The sequence below is a fragment of the Hypomesus nipponensis genome, chromosome 16, assembly GCF_054491055.1.
Source record: "Hypomesus nipponensis isolate SF chromosome 16, ASM5449105v1, whole genome shotgun sequence".
In the NCBI taxonomy this organism is placed as follows: domain Eukaryota; kingdom Metazoa; phylum Chordata; class Actinopteri; order Osmeriformes; family Osmeridae; genus Hypomesus; species Hypomesus nipponensis.
The window spans coordinates 10,559,826-10,586,408 of NC_140376.1; the positions used below are offsets into that span (position 1 = coordinate 10,559,826).

The window sequence follows — 26,583 nt, forward strand, 5'->3', positions numbered from 1 at the left end:
TTTCCATGTAACATTCAGTCATTTTATTTCAAACAAAGTGCCAGTGAATACAGTGAATGAAACAGTGAATGAACATCTTCTGCCAGTCCCCGCTACAGGTCCTGTCTGTTGGCCCTTACAATGAAGCACAAAATAAGTTAGTGTCCTATCAACATAATTGCACGTATCAAAGGGGCTATACAAGTCATAAAAAAAAATCACATCTAGAATAATATACATCATCAAAAAAATATTATGGGATTCTAGTTTTTGGTCACATAGCCATGTGAAAGGTTGGATTGGGAAGCTGCCATCATCATTCATTCACCTGGCTTGTTTTGAATGGGATGCCGGGGCGTGTTTGAGTGTCTACGCTGTGAGGAGCTCCACAGCCGTCTCTCCTAGTCCCGTCTTCCACTTCATCACTGCATCTGCAATTAGAAGTCATGAACTTATTGTTAGCACCAATTTGAACGTTGAACACTGCGTGTAAGCCAAAGTTCACAACATCTCAAAACACCTACCACTCTTTCGGAACTCCAGCACCTTAAGGCGCTCCTCAAGGTCTTGGAGTTCAGCCTCTGTTTGGGCCACCTGTAGGTCCATCACTGGCACCTCTTCAGCATGTTTGCCCTGTCGTCGCCTGAATAGGAGAGCCTCTCGCTGGTTCTCCTCCAATGATATTGAGAAGCTTTGAGTGTCTTATATTTGCACTTGCCAGGCTGCCAGCTGTTTTCCTGGACCCCATATGGGTTCTCCTCTACCAGACCAGAGTTGACACCTAGGAGTCTGGTGATGCAAAAGTTTTAAGTCATGCTTTTGCTTCAAAACATAGCCTTTAGGGTTGCCATGGTTCATACAATTATTGTCACTGTTAAAAACGGTCATTCATTACTTTACCATAATTTCCCAGGGACACAGTGCTAGGCCGTGTGACGGTGGTAGGATACTCTGTACAGAAATGAAAGTGGAATGTAGTTTAAGTACATAGTATTAGCATTTTGATATAAATATAAAAGGATCAGCATCGCACATGTGTGATCGTTCGAAAGCAGGGCCCCACACAGCGTAGCGTCGCACATGTGTGATTCTGAACATTACAACCGAATATTTTCCGATAGACAAACAATGTGACAAACGCTATAGTATGGCTTTAACATTTACAATTAGTAGGCTAACAAGTAACACTAGCAGGTAGGAGCATTGCTACGAGTATTATGCTAGGTTGCTATACGGAAGCTAATAATAGGGATGGAGATTTGAACTGATTTCACTATTCGAATAGTATCCGAAATTATTTTCGAATATCCGGATAATCTATTTTTGTTAATGTGGTTCCGTTAATTAGCATGCCGTGACGTAAAGCATACAGTAAACACATGAACCACCACACATTCTGGCAATAATTGGGACTGTTCAGCTATTAGATTAAATAAGGGTTGAATAAAGAAAACAAATGAAAGATCAATTTATTAACATGACGAAAAGACAATGAACTTGAAAAAACGCTGCGTCTTCAGACGTAGGCTCTTAATTTGGCGGAAAAGCGATAGCCTATTATTATGTGAAATGAAAAGTAGGCTACATTGGACTCAATTAAACACATTGGGAAGGCTATCCTCGATAAAAACGAAAGACACACATGGAGTAATATATTGCATATTAACTTGGATATTAACTTGGAACCGAAATCCTATAGGATACGGTGCGCCACCACACAATGCAAACATAAACAGCGGATTACGCTAGCTCTACATGGCTACTGGTAAGAAAATAAATAAGCCACAACTGAATTAGTCATACGCATTTTTATTCAGGAAAATGAGCACGTAAACATGCTCAGGGGAGAGGCCAGTACGGAGTCGATTTACGAGCAGGCCGGCGTAGAAAAAACTGCATGAACTGAGGTTGCTGCGAGGTAGCCTACTGCTTAGCCAGGACACAATGCTTCTTGTAGCGCCAAATGAAATGAAAGGAGACTCGCAGCAGAACGCAGGCGTAGCCTACCTTTTTTGATGGTTTTCATCATTTCTAACGTCACAACTATTAGAATTCACAACACGACGCAACGGTTTTTCATTATTTTTTTTTTATTATTTTTTATTAAACTACGCTCATAAGTATTCGAAAAAAGTATTAGAATACTAACTTACTTTAGGATATCCGGATATTCGATAAACCACGCCCATCCCTAATACATTGTCTACATTTATACGTGCTGGGTGCAACATTTAATATTGTGTGATTGAAATTCATGTAGACTATGGCTAAATTACAAAAGTGTCAGAACTGAGAGCAATCCAGTGTGATCTCTCCATGATAAACCACTGCACTCGAGATCCGTTGTCCTGCGACCAAAGAGCAACTTAACGGCAACTTAACCCATGGTACCAAAATGAATGTATCCAACCGACCATGGTACAATGTCGCGGCAACGTTGCCCACGGACCTAAAAATAACGTAACCAGCCGACCAAGGTACGACGTTGCGGCAACGTTGCCCACGGACCTAAAAATGACGTTACCAGCCGACCAAGGGACGACGTCGCGGCAACGTTGCCCACAGATCTAAAAATGCCGTTACCAGCCGACCAAAGTACAACTTCGTAGCAACGTTGTCCATGGGACCAACTGGCAACATTCCCTTAATAACGTTGCCACAACGTTGCCACGACGTTGCGGGTTACCAACTGAGCACCTACTGGCAACGTTGCCGCAACGTCATGTGTTAGCTGGGAAGGTGAAAATCAAAAGCATTATATAGCAACTGGACCAGGTCACGATGTTTTGGACAAGTTAATTAAATTATCATTATTATTAGAGGAAATTTTGGGGGCATTTTTTACCCCTCTCCTAGTGATATCAGGGCCAAAATGATATTTCTTAGGGGCAGTTTTGCCCTTTGCCTTCGTGTATTTCCGACGCTGTGAAGTTAATTTCATATTCGACATTCGACATTCGTCTCACATTCGGAAGACGCTACTTTGCAGCGTCGAGTTAGGGACCGGGTGAAAATTACCCATACAATTTTGAAAAATTATGACATAATATTTGTATGACTATAAAACCTAAAAAAAACAGCAGAGCATTCCAACAATGTCTGACCTACTTCCACACCCTTTACTTTTTCAATAAAACTTTTTTAAATGATAGAAGATCGCTAATCTCTGAAAATAGCATGAAATCATTGATAATCTCAATAACTTTTTCAAACTTGTTTCAAAAAATCTCAAATACACACCATATTATTCTAATAGTGCCTGTCCTACTTCCACACCCTTTACTTTTTCAATAATGTGTTTTAAAAAATAGAAAATCGCTAATCTCTGAAAATAGCATGAAATCCTTGCTAATATCAATACCTTTTCCAGACTTGGGTCAAAAAATCTCAAATACACACCATATTATTCTAATAATGTCTGGCCTACTTCCACACCCGTTACTTTTTCAATAAAACCTTTTAAGAAATGATAGAAAATCGCTAATCTCTGAAAATAGCATGACTTCCTTGCTAATCTCAATAACTTTTCCAGACTTGGGTCAAAAAATCTCAAATACACACCATATTATTCTAATAATGTCTGGCCTACTTCCACACCCTTTACTTTTTCAATAAAACCTTTTAAGAAATGATAGAAAATCGCTAATCTCTGAAAATAGCATGAAATCCTTGCTAATCTCAGTAATTTTTCCAGACTTGGGTCAAAAAATCTCAAATACACACCATATTATTCTAATAGTGTCTGTCCTACTTCCACACCCTTTACTTTTTCAATAAAACCTTTTAAGAAATGATAGAAAATTGCTTATCTCTGAAAATAGCATGAAATCCTTGCTAATCTCAATAACTTTTCCAGACTTGGGTCAAAAAATCTCAAATACACACCATATTATTATAATAATGTCTGGCCTACTTCCACACCCTTTACTTTTTAAATAAAACCTTTTAAGAAATGATAGAAAATCGCTAATCTCGGAAAATAGCATGAAATCTTCACTAATCTCAATAACTTTTCCAGACTTGTGTTAAAGAATCTCAAATATATACCAGATTATTCTAATAGTGTCTGTCCTACTTCCAAACCCTTTACTTTTTCAATAATGTTTTTTTTTTAAATCATAGAAAATCGCTAATCTCTGAAAAAAAGCATGAAATCTTCACTAATCTCAATAACTTTTCCAGACTTGTGTAAAAAAAATCTAAAATATACACCAAATTTTAATAATGTCTGGCCTACTTCAGATGCTTTACTTTTTAAATAAAACCTTTTAAGAAATGATAGAAAATCGCTAATCTCTGAAAATAGCATGAAATCATTGATAATCTCAATAACTTTTTCAAACTTGTTGCAAAAAATCTCGAATATACACCAGATTATTCTAATAATTTCTGGCCTACTTGAACACCCTTACTTTTTCAATAAAGTTTTGAATAAAATTCAAATTAATCGCTAATATCTGAAAATAGCATTAAATCCCTATGAAATTTTATAGAAGACGAGTAATCATGTCATACAGGAAGACAGGATCACAATCCACCACAACGGATCAATTGACAGTCTCAGCTGTCAAGTCTTAGGTAAAACACTTTATATATAAGGAATATTTTGAATCCAGTCGATACTGACCTGACTAATTGACACAGAGTGAGAGAGAGAGAGGTATGTGTAAGATTACTCTGATGTAACCCCTTGACACACCCCATCACTTGGAGTGTCTGCCTGTCAGAAAAATTGAAGATGTAACTTTTTTATTCTGTATAAAATGATACTGTGTTCAGCATTCCTTGTGTGCAAAGAGAGGCCTACTCCCAAACCTGGGCGAGATGGAGACGTAAACTCTGGTGACCATTTGCTTGACACCTATATGGCTGACACCAGAACCAGAGATTCAACTAGGGTTGATGACGCAAACACTCACACACACGCGCGCAAGGTCTATGCAAGAGAGCCAATGAAAGAAGAGTTCTGAAGAAATTGGGATTTCCTATGTGCTTACATTATTCACTTATCAATAGAACTAGTCATTGGATACTAGTTAGTAAGTTCTCATGTAAACTTGCTATTAATAAGAGTAGATTGTGTCTATGTGTCAGGATTAATATATGTTCGGGGTCAGGATAAAGTACTGGCTAAACGTTCCTTGTCATGGCTACAAGTAGGACAGACACTATTAGAATAATTTGGTGTACATTCGAGATTTTCTGAAACAAATTTGAAAAAGTTATTGAGATTAGTGAAGATTTCATGCTATTTTCAGAGATTAGCGATTTTCTATAATTGTTTTTAAAACATTATTGAAAAAGTAAAGGGTGTGGGAGTAGGACAGACACTATTAGAATAATCTGGTGTATATTAGAGAGTTTTTGAAACAAGTTTGAAAAAGTTATTGAGATTATCAATAATTTCATGCTATTTTCAGAGATTAGCGATTTTCTATCATTTAAAAAAAGTTTTATTGAAAAAGTAAAGGGTGTGGAAGTAGGTCAGACAATGTTGGAATGCTCTGCTGTTTTTTTGAGGTTTTATAGTCATACAAATATTATAAATGTCATAATTTTTCAAAATTGTATGGGTAATTTTCACCCGGTCCCTAACTCGACGCTGCAAAGTAGCGTCTTCCGAATGTGAGACGAATGTCGAACATGAAACTAACTTCACCTCGGTGTCTACATCCCAAATCGCTGTTGTGAAGCTAGCCTCTTTTTTTACAAACTATCAACGGAACGCAAACTATTAAATTTAGTGCACAAGTATTTTAGTATAGTTACTATGTAATTCAATTCCATAATTACCCAGGAATAACTATTACAACATATTTCAGGAATAACGCTCAAACAGGTTTGTCCTCCTACTAGCACTCGACATGCTAACGTCACTGTGTCCAATCCCGACCGTTTTTTAGCTAACATTCTGATAAAATGCCACTTAAAATATTGATAAAAATGATTGTATCATGTTTTTAGCTAATTTACTGATTTTACGTTAAGCTTTAACTTCTTACCTTTCGATATTGGAAAAAAAAATTTGAGTTAGCTTATCCTTTTAGAGCCGGCAAAAAGACACTGGCGCCGGTAAATTAGCCGTAAACTACCCTTGTCCAAACCCGACCGCACTTATCCTCGTAGTATCACTAAACACTCGCCGCTGCTGTTTTTCCGGAGATATTAACTTGATTCAGGGTCACCAAACTGACCATCATTGCAGTCAATATTTCCGGGGACGTAGTTAAATCCTCCACAATAAGATATCACGCTTCAACATCTCCAAACTATGCAATTAAATCTCAATTTTGACTGTATACCACCACCTACTGGATGTTTTGTTGAACTCTTCTCATGTCAGTCCCTTGCCCCCTCTCTTCCTCCCCTCGACTACAGATCACCTCACACATGATGGTGGATTTTCATGGCTGTACAAAATAATGTTACACTAGCGTAAAAAAAAAATACACTCTGCTAACCCATAGTAGCAGAGCGATGACAATACAGAAACACTTTTCAGAGTAAAGATCGTCGCCCGAGTGGTCTTTCGGCTTTCTCTCCATATATGTTCATGAAATTTGGCACGTAGATTGTTTGGTATGTCTAAAATACTACTACTTACACTTTGCTAGCGATCGCAAAAGAAAATGGTGGCAAAAAGACCGGAAAATGGGTTGCATAGTAGTTTACAGCGGTCGGGATTGGACACAGTGACGCTACTGTGTAATACCGAGTTGCTAGCCTAGCTAGCCTTCTTTCATTTTGTGGTTTACAGTCTAACAGCTAAAACATTACTATGTTTGACAAATACATCAATTGAATCTTACTGACAATGAACGTTACTTACAATTGTCCAGTTGACGCTGGTTACTGTTGGAAAGACAAGATGATATAGAAGGCTTGTTTGCTTGACAGGTGAGAGAAGCAGCTAAATCTCTCAGAGCGTCCATATGGACGTCGTCCCTAGGGGGTATGGAAGCCCTAGTGGGCTATGTGGGGTGACAAGCATAGACATATATTCACCTTATTCCGCCCCGCCCACTTTTTTCATCTTTTTCCACTTCCGTTGTATTTGCACTTCCGCTTTACCGGGGATATCATTCAATTCAATGGAGAACTGTTGAGAAGTCCCACTGCTAAAATATTAAATCATTTGGTGGATTTGTGCAAGATGTGCTATGTTCGTGTGCTACAACAAGTCTACACGTACACCCTTTCACTGGATGGCTTGAAAACGACTTTTTGTTGATATAATTCGTTTGCCGGTCATATCGCTGCCCTGCACTCTGCTGCGATATGCAGGCATCACATTAGCCACAAACATAAGATATTCTAACGATTTCACTGCAGGGCATATGCATTTGCTATACTTTGTTTGAAAGCTTAGGTCCTCTAGGATTCACTCGTGGGATACATTTTACAGTCAGTAAATGTATTTGAGACTTCCCCTCAAAACCGACCAGCTAGCACTGCGAGCAGTAGAACGTTAGCTAGCTTCTTGTTTATCTACTAAGTTGAGGCTCTAGTTTTTACATCAGGTCTCTGCTATTAGCCATAAACTGCAAATTTATGAGTGACAAATTGTGCTGTAATAATAAATAGTAACAACTTTTTCATCGAGGGGCTTTGGTACAAGCGATATGCAACGTGTTAAAACTTACAAAATATGTATCTTCCCTCCTATCTAATGGCAATTGTAAAGACGCATGAAATAATTTGATTGCCTTGTTGTTTCAAAAGCTTTATATTAAACTTAGATGCACTGCAGCAATTGTTTTGCTCACAGCCATGCCCATACATTTGGTTATAATCATGTATCTATTTCATGAATTGAGAACACTAAAACATACTAAAATATAGTTACTTTACACCCTTTATTGATACGAGCAGACAAAAGGAAACTTCAGTGTTTTTTTTTAATTCAGCGCCTTCAGCCAGGGACGCAGATCCTCAAGTTTGGTTGGAGGTCGATGCAAATTATGTCGGCCCACAACACTCGGACCTCTTTTTTCCATGGCCAAAACAATGATCATACAGGGTCTGATTCCGTATTCTCCACTTGTTATGGCAGCCACAAACTGCAGTTGACGCTGGACATCTCTATTAGCCATAAATGAGTACCAGAGCCTGTTTAAGACACTGTCTTTTAGCACCTTTATAAAGTGGAAAGTATCTAAACCGGAAATGAGAATATGCGGATGGCCGCGCCCATTGTGACTTCCGGAATAAGGTCAATACATAGACGACCCATTGGTCCTTGGCTTGCGTGTCAACTCGCCGCCATCTTGGGAAGGTAATCATTATAGTTACAATGTGTCTGGATGGGAGTTTCGGGAAAAGATACAAGGCAATTAGTTGGTATTTCATGGTTCTACAGTGTTTCAGTTATGGTTCGTGCACTTCTTGGTGTCCTTTCATTTTATGAACTGTCATTTCGCGAGACCGGTAATTTAAAAAGAAAGAAAGACAAACAAACTCAACTCACTCACAAAACCGTTACTTTGTAGAGTTAGCGTTACATTTTTGCTACATTCGTAAACTCTTGAAGTCAAGATGCCTCAGTGTTGTGCTGCTTGGGCCTGTACAAACAGCAGAACAATAACGACAAGAATTCGTGATATAACCTTTCACAAGTAAGTCTGAACAATTGTTTCTGGTTGTATTTTGCCATTATAACATGATCGATGTTGAGAGCTAACTGACAGTTAGTTGGCTACCAGAGTCAGACTATTAGCTAATAGACATGGGAGCCAAGCCTAACGTTACGTTATTCTAACATTTGTCAAAAGAAGACAATATTGGCCTAACAAAAAATATAGGCTATATATACAATCTACTGTTACTTGGATGTCATTAATTAAATAGCATATATGGTTGCAACGGGAAAACTTGAATCCCTGCTGTGCGTTTCGGCTGGGCGACTGATATTATGAATATGACTGTAGTTAGCTGGCTACTGTAGCTAAAATGTTTCACACTTCATAGGTTTCCCAAAGAGAAGGAGTTGAGGAGGCAGTGGGAATTTGCTGTTAGAAGGGAACATTTTTCACCCAGTGACTACTCCGTGCTCTGCAGTGATCACTTTAAGCAGGAGGACATTGACAGGACAGGTCAGATTGTCAGGATTAGAGATGGAGCTAAGCCAACAGTCTTCATTTTCCAAAGAGTAGGTCTATCACTAGGCTGTAAGGATTTGAGAGCAAGTAAATGTGTTACGCACGCCTCCCGTAAGAGGGAACGCAACGCCCCGCTGCGCACAAGAACCCCAGGACTGGACGGAATAGGGATATGGAGTCGTGGTGCGAAACAAGGGAAAACAAGGCCAACAGTCGTTTAACAGTGTTTTATTCACTGTTAGATAAACGTGCAGGGGAAAGGGGCTGGGCACGACCCAAAACAAAGAAAGCAAAATAATAATCTCTATCCCTACCTTGTCACAATGATCCCCTAACTAGCACCGTAATTCTGGCGCTCTACCCAAAATACAAGGGTTGGTCGGCCCAGGTCTTACCTAGTGTATATAGACAATAAGGTTATCCTGCGGGTGGTGTAAGCCCCGGGGCCTCTTGCCTAAAGCACGTGGCTTTCCCCTTTCCCCCCTGGAAACAAAAACAGAAGGGTGTTATCCCAAACAATAATCAACAATGTTACCACAGATATCAATAATTATACAGACCCCCAAATGTCAGAAACACAGCAACACACAGCACAGAGACAGCAGTCAACCAAGCCTCCTCGCTGGTCAACCACTGGGGCTTATATGAGGGACAGCACAGGTGCAGCCACTGACGAGGGGGGGCGGAGTGGAGTCCTGATTAGGGACTTCGACCTATCAGCCGCTGCCTCCAAAGCCATCCTGCCCAGGATGACAAACCTGAAGGAAAAAGAGTTCCCCCCCCACACACACACAGACCACAAACAAGACATACGGACACAGAACCACATGGAGCACTGGGGACGTAACACAATGTCACACTTTAGTGAAAAGTTACTTTTTTTTATGTTTAGGAATCAAAGATGTAATGTATAGTACACTGTGAGATACTGAAACCTGTTCAAGTTGTTTTTAAGTATTTTTCCTTCCATTCCAGCAAGTGGCAACCAGGACAACACAAGCCTCAAGGAAGGCTGAAGAGAGCCAGTCAGTGGACTGTTGTCTGCAAGAGCCTGAACCTCTACCTAATGTTGTGAATGTGAGTATTTGTACTAGCTATGCATCAAGAATCTGTGATTGTGAGTGATGTGATATAAACATTACTCAAACATTTTCATCATTCTTTCTATTAGGAACACCTGTATGCAATGCCTGCATCTCCCACTGGTCTGAAGACTAAACTCAGTAAAGCTTTGGATCGGGTGGAGAGTCTGGAGCGAGATATGAGGAACACAAAGGTACGAGAACAGAGGGCAAAAAAAACGTTGTATGGTCTTCTGGAGGATCTCAGGGGGAAGAACCTCATAAATGAAGAGCTTAAAGAAAGGCTTGATTTTTACTCAGGTAAAATTAAACTTTAAACTTCATGTATATCTTAGGGGTGTACCCAACATAGTATCTAAGGCAGAAGCGTAGCAAGAAAATAACTGCAACATCATGAGTTCAAATACGCACCTTGTAACTGGATTTCCTGCATGTACATTCTAGGTACCAGAAAGTGTACTTATAATTTTAAGGGCACTTACCAATTAGTCTGTGCTAACTGAATTTCAGATCTTCCAATAGGCCTCCTGTCAAAACAGGGCCATGAGTACAGCAAAGACCAGAAGGAGTTTGCCCTCACTCTCCACCTACATGGTCCAAAAGCTTACGCCTATCTGAGAGTCTCTCCACATTCACCTACCACATCCACATACATTGCAAAGGTATTTGTCATGTCATTTAATTGCACTTTTTTAAATTACTGGTTCAAATACATTATATAACTACTTTTTCATTTGATAAAGGTGGATGAGTTCTGTGGATGCCAAGCCTGGCCTCAACACGATGATGTTGGACATGTTGAGGAAAAAACAAGAGGCAGATCCAGTCAAATATGGACGTGTGACACTCATGTTGGATGCCATGGCCATCAAAAAGCATGTCCAGTATAATCCGCATACCCAGAAGGTGTCTGGATTTGTGGATATGGGGGATGGCATAAATGAGACTGATGTTGCCACTGAGGCCCTTGTGGTAATGGTGGTTGGCCTACAAGGCCATTGGAAGGCTCCAATTGCGTATTACCTCACCAAGTCTGTGTCCCCTGACACACAGAAGGTCCTGCTGGTTCATGCGTTGGAGGCACTGCATGAGCGTGAAATAAGGGTCATGTGTGTGACAATGGATGAACATGCCTCCAATATCAGCATGTGTAATCAGCTTGGGTGCCAGCTAAAGGCAGACCCTTGTGAGCCTTTACAAACATTTTTCCCACATCCAGTGACTGGTGTGAGGGTGTTTGTAATGATGGACGCTTGCCATATGTTAAAACTGGCACGAAACATGTTACAGGCATACAGTCCAATACGAAAGCACCACTGGCCTCATAAACTGGAGCTACATTGTTCACTTGAATGATGTGCAAACCAAAAACGGACTGCATGCTGCCAACAGGGTCACCGACAAGCATGTCCATTTTGACTCACAGAAAATGAAGGTGTCCCTGGCTGCACAGACGCTGAGTCGCTCTGTGACAGTAGCTCTGCAAACACTGAGGGACCTTGGCTATCCACGCTTCACTCTCTGTCAGGCAATGGCTGAATTAATTGAGGTAAGACTACATTCAAACATCGTTTCTTATCAAAGTGTACTAGCCATGCTACAAATCATGAATTCTTTTTATTTTCAAAACATTTCCTTTTAGATGATTGACAGCCTCTTTGATGTAATGAACAGCCGCAATCCCTGTGCCAAGGGATTCAAAGCTCCCCTGAGTTCTTTGAACTGGACAGAGAGTAAAGATCTCTTGTTGAGAGGCAGGAAATACTTGCTCAGTTTGTTGCTGATGGATGGAACACCTCTTCATCGATCAAAGAGGTATTTTAAATTGCGACACTTCCGTTCATATGATGCTCTGTTCTCTTGTTTTGATCTTTTTGCTGTTTTGTTTCTGTTGAAATTCCTTTATGCTCAGTGTTTTTCAGTTCAAACATGTGGAAAATGGAAATGTCCATTTACAACTTTTAATTAGCTAAATTAATTGGTGCTCTTTGGAGGTAATTGGTTAGCCAGGATCATATTGACGATCATATTGTTTCTTTTGAAGGCACTTGTCTGTCATGGGGTTTGTGATCAATATTGACACCCTGATGTTGATGTGTCCTGAGCTGCTACAATGTCAGCGATACATCTGCACGTATCGGTTCAGCCAGGATCACTTGGAGCTCCTATTCAACTCAATCAGAGCATCAGGTAAGGATTTCAGAAGTTTATAAATGTTACAAAAAGTATTCTAGTAATCTGTATTAAGTGTTGTGTGGGTCTGTGTGTGTGTGTTTGTTTTTTAGGGGGCTGGAATAACAATCCCTCGGCAGGACAGTTACAGGGCATCTTCCGCCGTCTCATGGTCCGATGCGGCGTCTCTCCGAGCACTTCAGGCAACGTGGCAGCACAGGATGACACTGTGTCCCTATCGGCTGTTGAGATGTCCTCTGCCTCTGAAACTGAAGAGCTTCCATTGCCCTTCTTGAACGTATCTGCACTTATCTCTGACCACAGCTACCTACCAACCCGCTTTGGTGGCCTTGTGGAAAACGCATTAGTCTACATATCGGGGTTTGTGGTTCGTCAGATACTGAGGAAGCTGTCATGTGGTGTATGCCGTGCTAGTCTGGTGACAGATCCTGCACACGCATCATTCGATCAGAGCTACCATTTGCTCACCCTAAAAAACAGAGGAGGGCTGATGATTCCTTCAGAAGGAACAGTGAAGGTGATCAGGTCAGAAGAGCGGTATATTCGACAGGCATCATCGGGGAAAGCTGTCTCCGTAATACAGCAGTTTGTCCGAGCAGAAATTGGCTCAGATGATGTGTTTCTTCTCAAGGAGCACATTGAGGAAACACAATTTGGGATAGACAATCATCACTTTTCGCTATTATCTTTAGTTGTGTCTGTATTCCACAAACTCAAGTGCACCACATTGCCAAACTTAGCACTCTGAAATTAGAGTGGAAACTCACGAAAAAAACTTGGCAAAAGTGTCCTGTTCCAAGGGTTCTAGCCAGTTCAGGAAGATCCAAGCTTGGAATAGATTATATATAGAAAGATATGGAATATATATATCTATCTATCTATCTATATATCTATATCTATATATATATATCTCTGTATCTATATATATATATGACTTTCCCCGATATATGCAAGAAAAGCTGCCAAACTGCCAAAAGACACCAGTTAGTGTGTTAACAAGCTTCTCTCAGTTTCAGCTGGGCTGATGGTGGTGTTTGCAAGGTTTTTGCATGCCTTTTAGGTAGTTAGCCTACGAGTTTTGGAACAGAACTCTGTATTGCTGTTTTAAATTAAGATAATATATTTGAATGTGTATATTTGTTATGAAGTGATAGGTTCTCGTGCCAATATATTGTGATGCCAATTTGTTGAGCGATCATCTTTCTTGTATAGACTTAGAAAAGTGAAATACACACGGTGAGATAAATAAAGGTTCATCGGCTGTCCTTCACATTCACACACTGTTGTCTTTAAACTTAACAGATAATCTATGATGTCCCAAAGGCCCAACTCATTTCAGGTCAACTTATGGCAGCAACCTTGCAGGTGGGGTTCACTGTGCAACCAGTCCAAACCAAGCTGCTGCTGGGCCAAGGGATGATTGTAATGGCACACTGGGACTTGCAGATGACCTGAAATAAATATTTGTCTTTCTGCTGTTTAAGATGTAGGCCTACTGCTTTTAACTTGAGTTGAACGCTGTTAAACACTGCCATGGTCAACAAACATTAGCCATGGCTCTACTTCAGAAAGGATACTGTTCACAGCTGTATGAGTCAATAGGACATTACCATTACCTGAATGACTTGTAGTGACCGGGAGGATATGCCTGTTGTGATGATAGTATAAACCATGTTAGATTGTTGGCTCTGTGTATTGTTTGGGTCTCCTCTACCTGTCTTCTGTTGCTGTGTCTTTGGTTCTGTTGCAGGATGGCAGGCAGGTAGAGGAGCTGTGATTGCTGCAGGGGCACACCAGTGACCTGTGCCTTGGTCCTTAATAAGCTGTGCCCTAACAAGCTGGGTCTCTCCATTACTAGCAGGAACATCATCACTGTTTGCTTTTTAGTTTGTAATGATTCTCTATACTTGCACTGATCCCACATCCATTCCCTACACTACTAATTTACATGACCGTCACACAACCGTTTTTTTGCAAGCACTTTCTATTGAATAAATACACTGTTATCCATGTTCATGTGGCTTGCCACTTCCTTCATTTACTTCTGGAGCAATAAAGTATCAATCTAATCTTTCTATGAACCCGGTTAACACAAAATATCGTACACTGCTAATCGTCAGCTAACTAAATGGTAGGCGAATAGACAATCAAGCTTGATATGGTATAGTCATGAACTAGCACTGTTCAAAGATGTTCAACCCAAGTTCTCAATGTCTGCAGAAAAACACAAAAGAGCAGAAACCTGCTCTCGCAATGCAGTGTTAGGCTACTAATAAAATAATTGTGATAACTTTCATTTATCTTCACAGTTCCACAGCTACCTACCAACCCGCTTTGGTGGCCTTGTGGAAAACGCATTAGTCTACATATCGGGGTTTGTGGTTCGTCAGATACTGAGGAAGCTGTCATGTGGTGTATGCCGTGCTAGTCTGGTGACAGATCCTGCACACGCATCATTCGATCAGAGCTACCATTTGCTCACCCTAAAAAACAGAGGAGGGCTGATGATTCCTTCAGAAGGAACAGTGAAGGTGATCAGGTCAGAAGAGCGGTATATTCGACAGGCATCATCGGGGAAAGCTGTCTCCGTAATACAGCAGTTTGTCCGAGCAGAAATTGGCTCAGATGATGTGTTTCTTCTCAAGGAGCACATTGAGGAAACACAATTTGGGATAGACAATCATCACTTTTCGCTATTATCTTTAGTTGTGTCTGTATTCCACAAACTCAAGTGCACCACATTGCCAAACTTAGCACTCTGAAATTAGAGTGGAAACTCACGAAAAAAACTTGGCAAAAGTGTCCTGTTCCAAGGGTTCTAGCCAGTTCAGGAAGATCCAAGCTTGGAATAGATTATATATAGAAAGATATGGAATATATATATCTATCTATCTATCTATATATCTATATCTATATATATATATATCTCTGTATCTATATATATATATGACTTTCCCCGATATATGCAAGAAAAGCTGCCAAACTGCCAAAAGACACCAGTTAGTGTGTTAACAAGCTTCTCTCAGTTTCAGCTGGGCTGATGGTGGTGTTTGCAAGGTTTTTGCATGCCTTTTAGGTAGTTAGCCTACGAGTTTTGGAACAGAACTCTGTATTGCTGTTTTAAATTAAGATAATATATTTGAATGTGTATATTTGACTTGTTATAAAAATATAGAAAGCAGGTGTTTGATGTTTGTTTACATTTGTCTACTCTATTTTTGTTTATGAAATTACTGTTTTTTGAAAAGGAAACATTATTGTCAATGTCTCTGCTAAAGGATATGTTTCTCAATAAACAAAATATAGAAAAGCACTATTTGATTTGTAGGCTATTTGTATATTTTGTTCAATTTTTTTCTCAATGATGGTCAATTATTAGTAGTTAAAGAAGCACCATTTCGATAGTTTAGATTTATTTTCAGTATTTCAAAGTGAACCTGTAAATTCTGCACATGCCTGTGTGCATGCTACATTTTGTATGTGTCTGACACCACAAAATTCTGGAAAAGAAGTTATATTCTATTTACTATGGCTTTTGCAGTTATAAAGGTATTAGTAGATGATGAAGTTGTATGGCATTGTGCAGAAAATTTACATTCTCTCCTTACCTCCGATGATAAACTGGTCCAGAGACAAAGTTAGCTAGCTAGCGTTAACTTTATTGTCCAATTCAAGACATCAGAATTGTTTTATACATAGCCATACGCGATTCACATTAGCACTAGCTACTTACACTCTGATTCTAGTTCATCTTGTTCTGAGCCGTAATCGTACAATATTCACTACTGCAGGAAAATATCTAACTATCGAGATTCTAATTAACATGGAGACAAAACTTTTTTTGGTACTTCACGTAGATCATAAACCCTTGAATATATAAACTACTCAACGGAATCGGTTAAGAAATGTAAACGCTAAAGTGCTTTTTAACCAGAAAAGCCGCAGCTCCACCGTTCACTTGCGTTTGTTCACAAGCGAGTCATTACCTCCCCAAGATGGCGGCGAGTTGGCACGTTGCAGCAACGTTCTGACGTATCGAACGCCAACTGTGCCAAAACGTGTGAAATCACGTTCGTGTACACACGTCAATTTTTGACGTGTACACACGTCAATTTTTGACGTGTACAGAAGTAAATTTTTGACGTCTGTACTATGGAAGGCCTAGTGGGCAAGTATTAAGACGCCCCCGTGTGTTAACCACGCGTAATTAACGCCGACTTGGCATGCAAAGCCGTCTCAACCACGCGTAAAAAACGCCGACTTCCATACAAAGTCGGCGTCTTTTTCGCCTCGAATTGACGCGTGTCAAGTGACACGTTGTCATTTACACACGTAAATTACGTCTCAAACTTTGAGACGTGTCAAAAGCACGCTTTTAAAAAAACGCGTGCTTTGAACGTGTCACGTGACACGTTGCCATTTACACACGTAAATTGCGTCTCAAATTTTGAGACGTGTCTAACAAACCACACGAAAATAACGCCTGGTTTGGCACAATCAGCGTCTGGTTTTCCAAAATTAAAGTCTGCTTGCTTGAATCTCCGATGGGAAATTAACAATTGTAACATCTAATACGTAAGTAAAGTAGGTATTAGGATGCTCGTGCGAGCTACTATCAAATACAATGTTGGTTAGCTAGTTAGCTATTAGTTTGAAGTTGGGGATCACAATTGCAATACTATGATATAACGAGGGGTGCAGAGACAAATAAATGCAGTAATATCAGGCTGGCTGGCTGGCTGTCTGGCTTGGAGTTTTGTGAACTGCCCTTGCACTGCGATTGCGTTGCCTCAGTATTGTGCGCGATTTGGTTTCACTGCCAACATTCCTTGATGTAAGAGGCAATGTGCAAACTCAGTTGGTGGCAAAATACAACTGTTGTTACTATTCATGTCAAGTGTATTTTATTGTCATTTTTTATTACTTATGGTTGCACAAACGAAACAGAGTTTCCCCAGGACCATGATGCCATATTAAAAAACATGACAGTAAGGTACTAGGGTCAACGTATATGTAGCCTACAGTGACAAGGCAGTATGTACAGTGACAGGACAGTATGTACAGTGACAGGACAGTATGTACAGTGACAGGGCAGTAGGTACACTGACAGGACAGTATGTACAGTGACAGGACAGTATGTACAGTGATTGGAGGTAGCAGTTATGAAGTGATAGGTTCTCGTGCCAATATATTGTGATGCCAATTTGTTGAGCGATCATCTTTCTTGTATAGACTTAGAAAAGTGAAATACACACAGTGAGATAAATAAAGGTTCATCGGCTGTCCTTCACATTCACACACTGTTGTCTTTAAACTTAACAGATAATCTATGATGTCCCAAAGGCCCAACTCATTTCAGGTCAACTTATGGCAGCAACCTTGCAGGTGGGGTTCACTGTGCAACCAGTCCAAACCAAGCTGCTGCTGGGCCAAGGGATGATTGTAATGGCACACTGGGACTTGCAGATGACCTGAAATAAATATTTGTCTTTCTGCTGTTTAAGATGTAGGCCTACTGCTTTTAACTTGAGTTGAACGCTGTTAAACACTGCCATGGTCAACAAACATTAGCCATGGCTCTACTTCAGAAAGGATACTGTTCACAGCTGTATGAGTCAATAGGACATTACCATTACCTGAATGACTTGTAGTGACCGGGAGGATATGCCTGTTGTGATGATAGTATAAACCATGTTAGATTGTTGGCTCTGTGTATTGTTTGGGTCTCCTCTACCTGTCTTCTGTTGCTGTGTCTTTGGTTCTGTTGCAGGATGGCAGGCAGGTAGAGGAGCTGTGATTGCTGCAGGGGCACACCAGTGACCTGTGCCTTGGTCCTTAATAAGCTGTGCCCTAACAAGCTGGGTCTCTCCATTACTAGCAGGAACATCATCACTGTTTGCTTTTTAGTTTGTAATGATTCTCTATACTTGCACTGATCCCACATCCATTCCCTACACTACTAATTTACATGACCGTCACACAACCGTTTTTTTGCAAGCACTTTCTATTGAATAAATACACTGTTATCCATGTTCATGTGGCTTGCCACTTCCTTCATTTACTTCTGGAGCAATAAAGTATCAATCTAATCTTTCTATGAACCCGGTTAACACAAAATATCGTACACTGCTAATCGTCAGCTAACTAAATGGTAGGCGAATAGACAATCAAGCTTGATATGGTATAGTCATGAACTAGCACTGTTCAAAGATGTTCAACCCAAGTTCTCAATGTCTGCAGAAAAACACAAAAGAGCAGAAACCTGCTCTCGCAATGCAGTGTTAGGCTACTAATAAAATAATTGTGATAACTTTCATTTATCTTCACAGTTCCTGCTCACTAGGGATAATTTTCCATAACAAATAACGCAATGCGTCCTCTACTTTTATGAGGTGACCTGACGCTCAGGTAATTGACCCTTTAGTGACACCATCTATATGGGTAACACCATTTTCATTATCTGGGAAATCATACCCTAATCTTTTGTTACATTTCCTTCTCATGTACTACACTTTCCCCTACATTCAGCCTAATAACATACTCCAAACTAACACAATGTACCATCATTAGGCTACAGTGTCTTGGTAAAGGGTGAAAAATACTCGATTTTAACTAAGCTTCCATTCAGCATTACGACTGCAGATGCATTGATTAAAGAGAAGTTTAAAGAATTATAATAGACATTTTTGTAAGTCCAACGGTAATATCTGTAGGTTGCCACCTACACTCAGAAGCCAATTGCTACTAAGAAACCCTTTTAAAATCAAGCACTCTAAAAGTAAGGTTATACAATTTAATTGGATGTCTTTAATTAATTCAATTATGCCTTATGTGTCATGGTGTGTGGTGGGGTAGGACCCAAACGCAGGAGAGTAGCCATACATTGCCTCAAACAAAGGGTTTATTCTTTTAAACGGGAAACAGCCAGGGTCAGTAGCGGTGTTAGCACATTTGGCGCCCTAGGCAAGATTTTTCACCAGCACCCACTCTTATGCCGCCCTAGGCGGCTGCCTATGTCGCCTATAGGAAAGACCGGCACTGGACAGGGTACTCACATTAACAAGGGTAAGGACAAGACAAAGACTGGACACAAAACAGGAACCTAAAATACACAGAACCAAACAAGACACAGGTGGACAAGATAATACAAACAATAACTGAAACCACTCAACGAGACACAGGTGAAGACAATGGCAGACACAAGGACACGGTAGGGCAGGGCAAAACCAAAAACGGGGGCACGGCTGTGGCCGTGACATTATGCCTGTCCAAAGGTGGGTGACTGTATTATACCAGACTTCATGTACTGTTTGTACAGTTGTACATGGGTTGTGTGTATGGGCAGTCTCAGGGTTATGTCACAGGTGTTGGCCTCTGGGAACACCCTTGGTGCTGGGGGAGGACCAGGGGGACAGAAAGATAGTCAAAATATAGTATTTTCCTTAGAGTAGAGGTGCTAGACATGTCGTAAATGGATACAGGTCACTATACAGACGTTGAATGTATTCATTTACACAAGATGGTAGCCTACACTAAACCTTTCAAAGTGCCAATACACACATCTGTATAAGCCCGGCATGAGGTGTGTAGCCAACCAGTGCTTGTTTAATGCTGTCATAACTGGATTCATAAGAAGATTAGATAAGAACTTCAGGAAGTGACAAGCCACGGTAATAAGAATAAACATGTATTGATTTAATAAAATGTGCTTACAAAGAAACGGTTGGTAAATTAGTAGTTTAGGGAATGGGTGTGGGATCAGTGCAAGTGTTGAGTGTAAAGAATCATTACAAACTAAAAAGCAAACAGTAATGATGTTCCTGCTTGTAATGGAGACCCAGCTTGTTAGGGCACAGATTATTAAGGACCAAGGCATAGGTCACTGGTGTGCCCCTGCAGCAATCACAGCTCCTCTACCTGCCTGCCAACCTGCAACAGAACCAAAGACACAGCAACAGAAGACAGAGAAAGGAGACCCAAACAGTGCACATAAAGGCAACAATCTGGTTTATACTATCATCACAACAGGCATTGCCTCCCGGTCACTACAAGTCATTCAGGTAATGGTAATGTCCTATTGACTCATACAGCTGTGAACAGTATCCTTTCTGAAGTAGAGCCATGGCTAGTGTTTGATGACCATGGCAGTGTTTAACAGCATTCAACTCAAGTTAAAAGCACTAGGCCTACATCTTACACAGCAGAAAGACAAATATTTATTTCAGGTCATCTACAAGTCCCAGTGTGCCATTACAATCATCCCTTGGCCCAGCAGCAGCTTGGTTTGGACTGGTTGCACAGTGAAACCCACCTGCAAGGTTGCTGCCAGAAGTTACCTGAAATGAGTTGGGCCTTTGGGACATCATAGATTATCTGTTAAGTATAAAGATAACAGTGTGTGAATGTGAAGGACTGCCGATGAACCTTTATTTATCTCACCATGTGTATTTCACTTTTCTAAGTCTATACAAGAAAGATGACCGCTCAACAAATTGGCATCACAATATATTGGCACGAGAACCTATCACTTCATAACGGCTACCTCCAATCACTGTACATACTGCCCTGTCACTGTACATACTGTCCTGTCAGTGTACATACTGCCCTGTCACTGTTGGCTACATATACGTTGGCCCTGGTACCTTACTGTCATGTTTTTTAATATGGCATCATGGTCCTGGGGAAACTCTGTTTCGTTTGTACAACCATAATTAATTGAAAATGACAATAAAATACACTTGACATGAATAGTAACAACAGTTGTATTTTACCACCAACTGAGTTTGCACATTGCCTCTTTCATTAAGGAATGTTGGCAGTGAAACCAAATCGCGCACAATACTGAGGCAACGCAATCGCAGTGCAAGGAAAGTTCACAAAGCTCCAAGCCAGACAACCAGCCAGCCTGATATTACTGCATTTATTTGTCTGTAGTCTGCACCCCTTTCAAGTATTGCAATTGTGACCACCAACTTCATACGAATAGCTAACTAGCTAACCAACATTGCATTTGATAGTAGCTCGCACGAGCATCCCTTGACCTACTTGACTTACGTATTAGATGTTACAATTGTTGTCATAATTTCCCATCGGAGATTCAAGCAAGCAGACTTTAATTTTGGAAAACCAGACGCTGATTGTGCCAAACCAGGCGTTATTTTCGTGTGGTTTGTTAGACACGTCTCAAAATTTGAGACGCAATTTACGTGTGTAAATGGCAACGTGTCACGTGACACGTTCAAAGCACGCGTTTTTTTAGACGCGTGTTTTTGACACGTCTCAAAGTTTGAGACGTAATTTACGTGTGTAAATGGCAACGTGTCACTTGACACGCGTCAATTCGAGGCGAAAAAGACGCCAACTTTGTATGGAAGTCTGCGTTTTTTACGCGTGGCTGAGACGGCTTTGCATGCCAAGTCGGCGTTAATTACGCGTGGTTAACACACGGGGGCGTCTTAATACTTGCCCACTAGGCCTTCCATAGTGTACAGACGTCAAAACGTGTACAGACGTCAAAAACGGCCGTGTACAGACGTCAAAACGTTTACAGACGTCAAAAACGGACGTGTACAGACGTAAAAAATTGACGTCTGTACACGTCAAAAATTGACGTGTGTACACAAACGTGATTTCACACGTTTTGGCACAGTTGGCGTTCGATACTGATGCAGACAATGGGGCGTCTATGTATATATGTCTATGGTGACAAGTGCCCTCGCACACCTGAACAACATAAAACCGTCACTACGCCTGACAATCACAAACGCCGCTACAACAAGCGTCTGAAATCACGGCCGCCGCTACGCCAAGCGTCTGTAATAACGGAAACACATTTTCATTGTACACATGTATTCATTTCGTATTTTATGCATCATTCTAGTAATGTTTTCAGTGTTATAAAATGTATATTTGCTGGTTTGATAGCCTAAAGTTTTGTCGTGTAGAGGCCCAAAATGTGTTTACATATTCTCTTGTCTTGCAAAGGCAATTTGGCTTACTGCAGCCAAGTACCGGTGATGGTCCATTTGAATTTAATGTCAGGCAATTGTTCTTTCATTTAACAGGTGTTGTATCAACAGATGCATGACTCTCTGGATTGGCACCCCCTCGCAGGAGCGCGCGCGATTCAAAGAGTGAAGGATTTCGTCTTGATATTGCATCCAAAAGAAGGGGAAACAGAAGTCTCACATTATACCGTCTTTGTTGTTGAATTCAAGAGAAGGATGTCTGTTATCTGTGTAAATATCAGATGCTTTTTTCAACACAAAATCCTTAATATTCGTCAATCAAACGGTAACGAACGCGAACCAACATTCTTGCTCCACAACATCGCATTCTGAGGAAATATACCCCAATATGATCATGATTATTGCTACACAAAATGTATTTTGTGTAGCAGGTTCAAAGTATTTCACATGGCTCTTCATACTAATGTATAGATTCAAAGGCTTGCGATTTTAATGCAGTTAGCCTGTGCGTAGGGTGGGTTACTCAGACAGGTCGAAAACAACAGCCTTCTGATCCAGAATAGGTTATCAGCTGTCCTGAAAAGGTACCAAAGGTTCACATGGCTAGCCTACAAAAGACAATTACTAAAAACAAGCACATGTATCAACATCAGAAGAACCATCAAATCCTTTTTTAAGATAGGAAATATTATTCTTATTGTTTAAGTCAATTAAATAAATGAAAAAATAAAACATAATAACCCCTCACCTACCATGGACTATCTACCTGTCCACCCTATACATACACATGTATTGGTATTCAATTTATGCTATTAAATGTACATAATGCTGGCGTAGAAGAATAGAAACGTATGTGGGGGGGAGAGCATTTCATGGCAGGTTTTCCATTAGATGTAAGTGCAATGCACCCCCTGCTAACACTGACGAGGAAAGTGTCAAATGCCTGAAACTTACTGTGCTTACTCATACTAGTGCCCTCAGTGTACAGTAAGAATCATTTGATGCTGGGATATACAGAACAGACAATAGAGGGGGGGTGCCTCTCACGACAGGCTTAGACTCGCTGTCTAATTTGAATAAAGGCTATTGATCAGGGATGCAAACAGCGAGCTTTTGGAACGTAAAGTACAAGTTCATACTAAGGGTAACATTGACAAAGTGGTATTCGCTTACAAAGAACATGGTAAGAACCTGGTAACACCATGGAAACAAACACGGCTTCCTTTCACAGTCCAGTTTCAGATTACTTACTAAGAACATAGCCATGTTTTACCTGGTATCGCCTTGGAACGTAAAGTACAAGTTCATACTAAGGGTAACATTGACAAAGTGGTATTTGCTTACAAAGAATACAATAAGAGCCCGGTAATACCATGGTAACAAACACGGCTTCCTTTTACAGTCCAGTTTCAGATTACTTACTGAGTACATAGCCATGTTTTACCTGTTATCGCTTTGGAACGTATAGTACAAGTTTATACGAAGGGTAACATTGACAAAATGGTATTCGCTCACAAAGAATATGGTAAGAACCTGGTAACACCATGGAAACAAACACGGCTTCCATGCGCAGGAACATACCCAGTAACCAAGAAGATTTACCATGATAGTAGAGGAAACTTCCCGCGGAGGTAGGTATACCAGCCAAGTAAATGAGGCCATCATTGATACATGTATCTGAAAAGGTATTTTATTGGAAAGTACTATCTTATATTTTCATTAAACGTGGACTGTTACCGACATTAACCTTAGGTAACTGCAGGGTTAAAGTAAGTATTTTTTTTCGTAATTCTGCTGGAGCTTGGCCGTCTTTACCTACTTAGTAGCAGTGGTAACATAGTAGCAAATAACACATTATAATTGACCATAAATATCTCCTGTAGATACCAACTTACTACCAGCGGTATTTAAATTGTAATATTTATAAGTTTCCAGGTAAATACTAAGTTTTGTCTTCTGTCTTTACCAAATTAGGACCAGTGAAAATTACCCATTAATAACCAGCACGTTAGTAAATAGTTAATGGGTAAATACTTCAAATTATTGCTGTATTTACCACCTTGGTACCAATCGGTAATACCCAATAATACAGAAAACATACCCAGTAATGACCCGCACGTTAGTATTTAGTTAATGGGTAAATACTTTACGAAGTATCTAGGTATTTACCATCTTGGTACCAATTGGTAATACCCAATAAAACACAAAACATACCCTTTACTTTCTATGTAAATACCTAGTACTTAAGGGACTGTAAAAGGAAGGGTTACCAAATAGTCTACATAGGCTGCAACATTTAGCCTAATGCTAAATGATAATGAACAATGTTTTGATACACGCCATGTTTAACGTATGGCTATAGTCTAGTTTTTGATTTCAAATGTTTAGGAATCAGGCATAGGCCTATCTCAATCCAAATTATCAGAGTATAATTATCATAGCTAGGCTATAGTCGTCAACAGTAGTCTACAATTGCAAAAATGAACCTAAATCCATAGGCTACATCTATATCCTCCATTTTCCAGACACAATACCATTTTAAAAAGTTAGGCTACTGGGTAATGTATTGATTAATAGTAGTCTATTTAAAACAATGTCAAAAAAGTTAATTTACTTGTGTTTAAAGGGTGTCTGTTTTTTAATCAACGAAGTAAAGGTCTAAAAAAGGACCTAGACCTACGTAGCCGTTCACGTCAATCATGGTGTGTCGTTTCATTTTGATGAAGCGGTGGATGAGAGAGCTGTCATAGTACAAGGCTTAAAGGGAACGTTCTCTCTGGAAGAAGTTACGTGGCCGTGTGCATTGCTTTTGCCGTGGTGGATTGCATGATCCATGTTTTACCTCTCGGGCTACTTAAGAATAGGGTGCACGCGCAATTAGCTTGACCACTTAAATCTGACTTGAATTAGAAGGACTGCGTGAGCTGAAATTGGCCTTTATGGAACCGCTTTAGCCCCGCTTGACTTGGTAAGCTAATTCAAGTCTGGTTTGGGACTTTAAGTCCAACTTATTTGAGCGGCCTTTATGGAACAGGCCCCTGGTTGCAAGGTGGAAGCATTGCAAAAACTCATTTTCAATAATCAGTTTTATTCTGTTTGATACATACACATACAGGTCGCACCATAATGATTATATGTAACATCCAAAATGAAGCCATATCTGTCCAGGTGCCTATAATATACACTGTGAACAATGATGGCACAGCAGTAAGTATTTAGGCAAAGATAAAGTATTGTTTTGTATGGTATGGTTATTACAAAACATACATGCAAAACACCCATTAACAATCACGTAACACAAGTGAGGTAATTCTGCTAGATGTTTTATATTTAGAAGAGTTTTATCACCTCTCATTTTTGGTTTTAACTAATTGCGTTTTACATTAACCAATCTGGCAACAATTTCCTCCTACATGGGACAATGCATCAAACACTGATTTGCAGGTTAATAAAGGAATATTAAATTCACAGATCCCAATGAAGGAATGGATGGTTTCAGTTTACGCTAAACAATATTTCTGTAAATACTATTATTGTAGTGCAACGATGAGTTACAACAGATTAATTTAAATCAACCCACAGCATTCTTTCAGATCAGGAAAACAGGTATTTTTTTACTTAACTGCTGGCACTTGGTTAGATTTGAATTTTATTTATACGTCATATACTAAAAACGTTATTCAGCTGCAGTGCTGATTTCAAAAGGTGGTGCTTCTGGTACAAATGGTGCACAAGCATCTATTCTCTCCTCCAACCTGGGCGGGTCGTGGGGTTGTGTTATTACCACTCCAGCTCAACAGGGTATTTCCCTGTCAGGCAAGCAGTGCAGTGGCCAACCTGTCTATTTGCTTTGTTATGCGAGTTGAACATCTCATCCTTCTCCAGCAGGGATGGGATCCCTCCCTGAACAGCTGACACCAGGCCCTCCACTGACAAGTACTGAACACTGGTGGCACCTGTAAAACATCAAAATTTGTCTGAACCAAATAACTCCTTACAGATGTAACGGAAAATGATAAGGCCTTGTCAACAATCACTTTCATTTAAAAAGCTAAATTTACTAAGAACAACACCAACTGGTTATGTTCATTCTCTTACCAATGTAGCCAGCAATGTCCTTGAACTCTGGCTTGTTGGCAATTAATTCTTCCTTGGTAGGAATGTTGATCCCCATGTAACAAGGGAACCTTATTGGAGGAGAAGCTACCCTGATATGAACCTGTGGTAAACATTAATATAGATTATGTAAGCCATGGTTAGTAA

General features: G+C 40.1%; 1 protein-coding gene and 2 long non-coding RNA genes across 7 annotated transcripts in view; 1 reads left to right on the top strand and 2 right to left on the bottom strand.

Annotated features, from left to right (window-relative positions):
* On the bottom strand, positions 1–6,944 carry LOC146254854 (uncharacterized). Of its 3 annotated transcripts, XR_014731499.1 has the most exons (6): positions 6,809–6,938; positions 6,292–6,389; positions 880–930; positions 504–768; positions 308–410; positions 1–114 (listed from the first exon to the last, which is right to left on the bottom strand). It is a non-coding gene; the product is annotated as an uncharacterized LOC146254854 (long non-coding RNA). The 3 variants fall into 3 exon arrangements; XR_014731500.1 differs by lacking the exon at positions 6,292–6,389 and having other exon boundaries at positions 504–760; positions 6,809–6,944; XR_014731498.1 differs by lacking the exon at positions 6,292–6,389 and having other exon boundaries at positions 6,809–6,944.
* Positions 6,945–9,336: 2,392 nt separating this feature from the next.
* On the top strand, positions 9,337–10,808 carry LOC146254855 (uncharacterized). The gene is made up of 3 exons (XR_014731501.1): positions 9,337–10,154; positions 10,249–10,353; positions 10,670–10,808. It is a non-coding gene; the product is annotated as an uncharacterized LOC146254855 (long non-coding RNA).
* Positions 10,809–25,391: 14,583 nt separating this feature from the next.
* The window catches only part of ppat (phosphoribosyl pyrophosphate amidotransferase), a 70,223-nt gene continuing 69,031 nt past the window's right edge, over positions 25,392–26,583 (bottom strand). For all 3 annotated transcript variants that reach the window (XM_084675513.1, XM_084675511.1, XM_084675512.1), the window contains 2 exons: positions 26,419–26,539; positions 25,392–26,276 (listed from right to left, as the gene is read on the bottom strand). In XM_084675513.1, the coding sequence (XP_084531639.1) occupies positions 26,101–26,276; positions 26,419–26,539 (297 nt within the window). In that variant the 3' untranslated portion in view covers positions 25,392–26,100. The remainder of the gene's footprint in view (positions 26,277–26,418; positions 26,540–26,583) is intronic.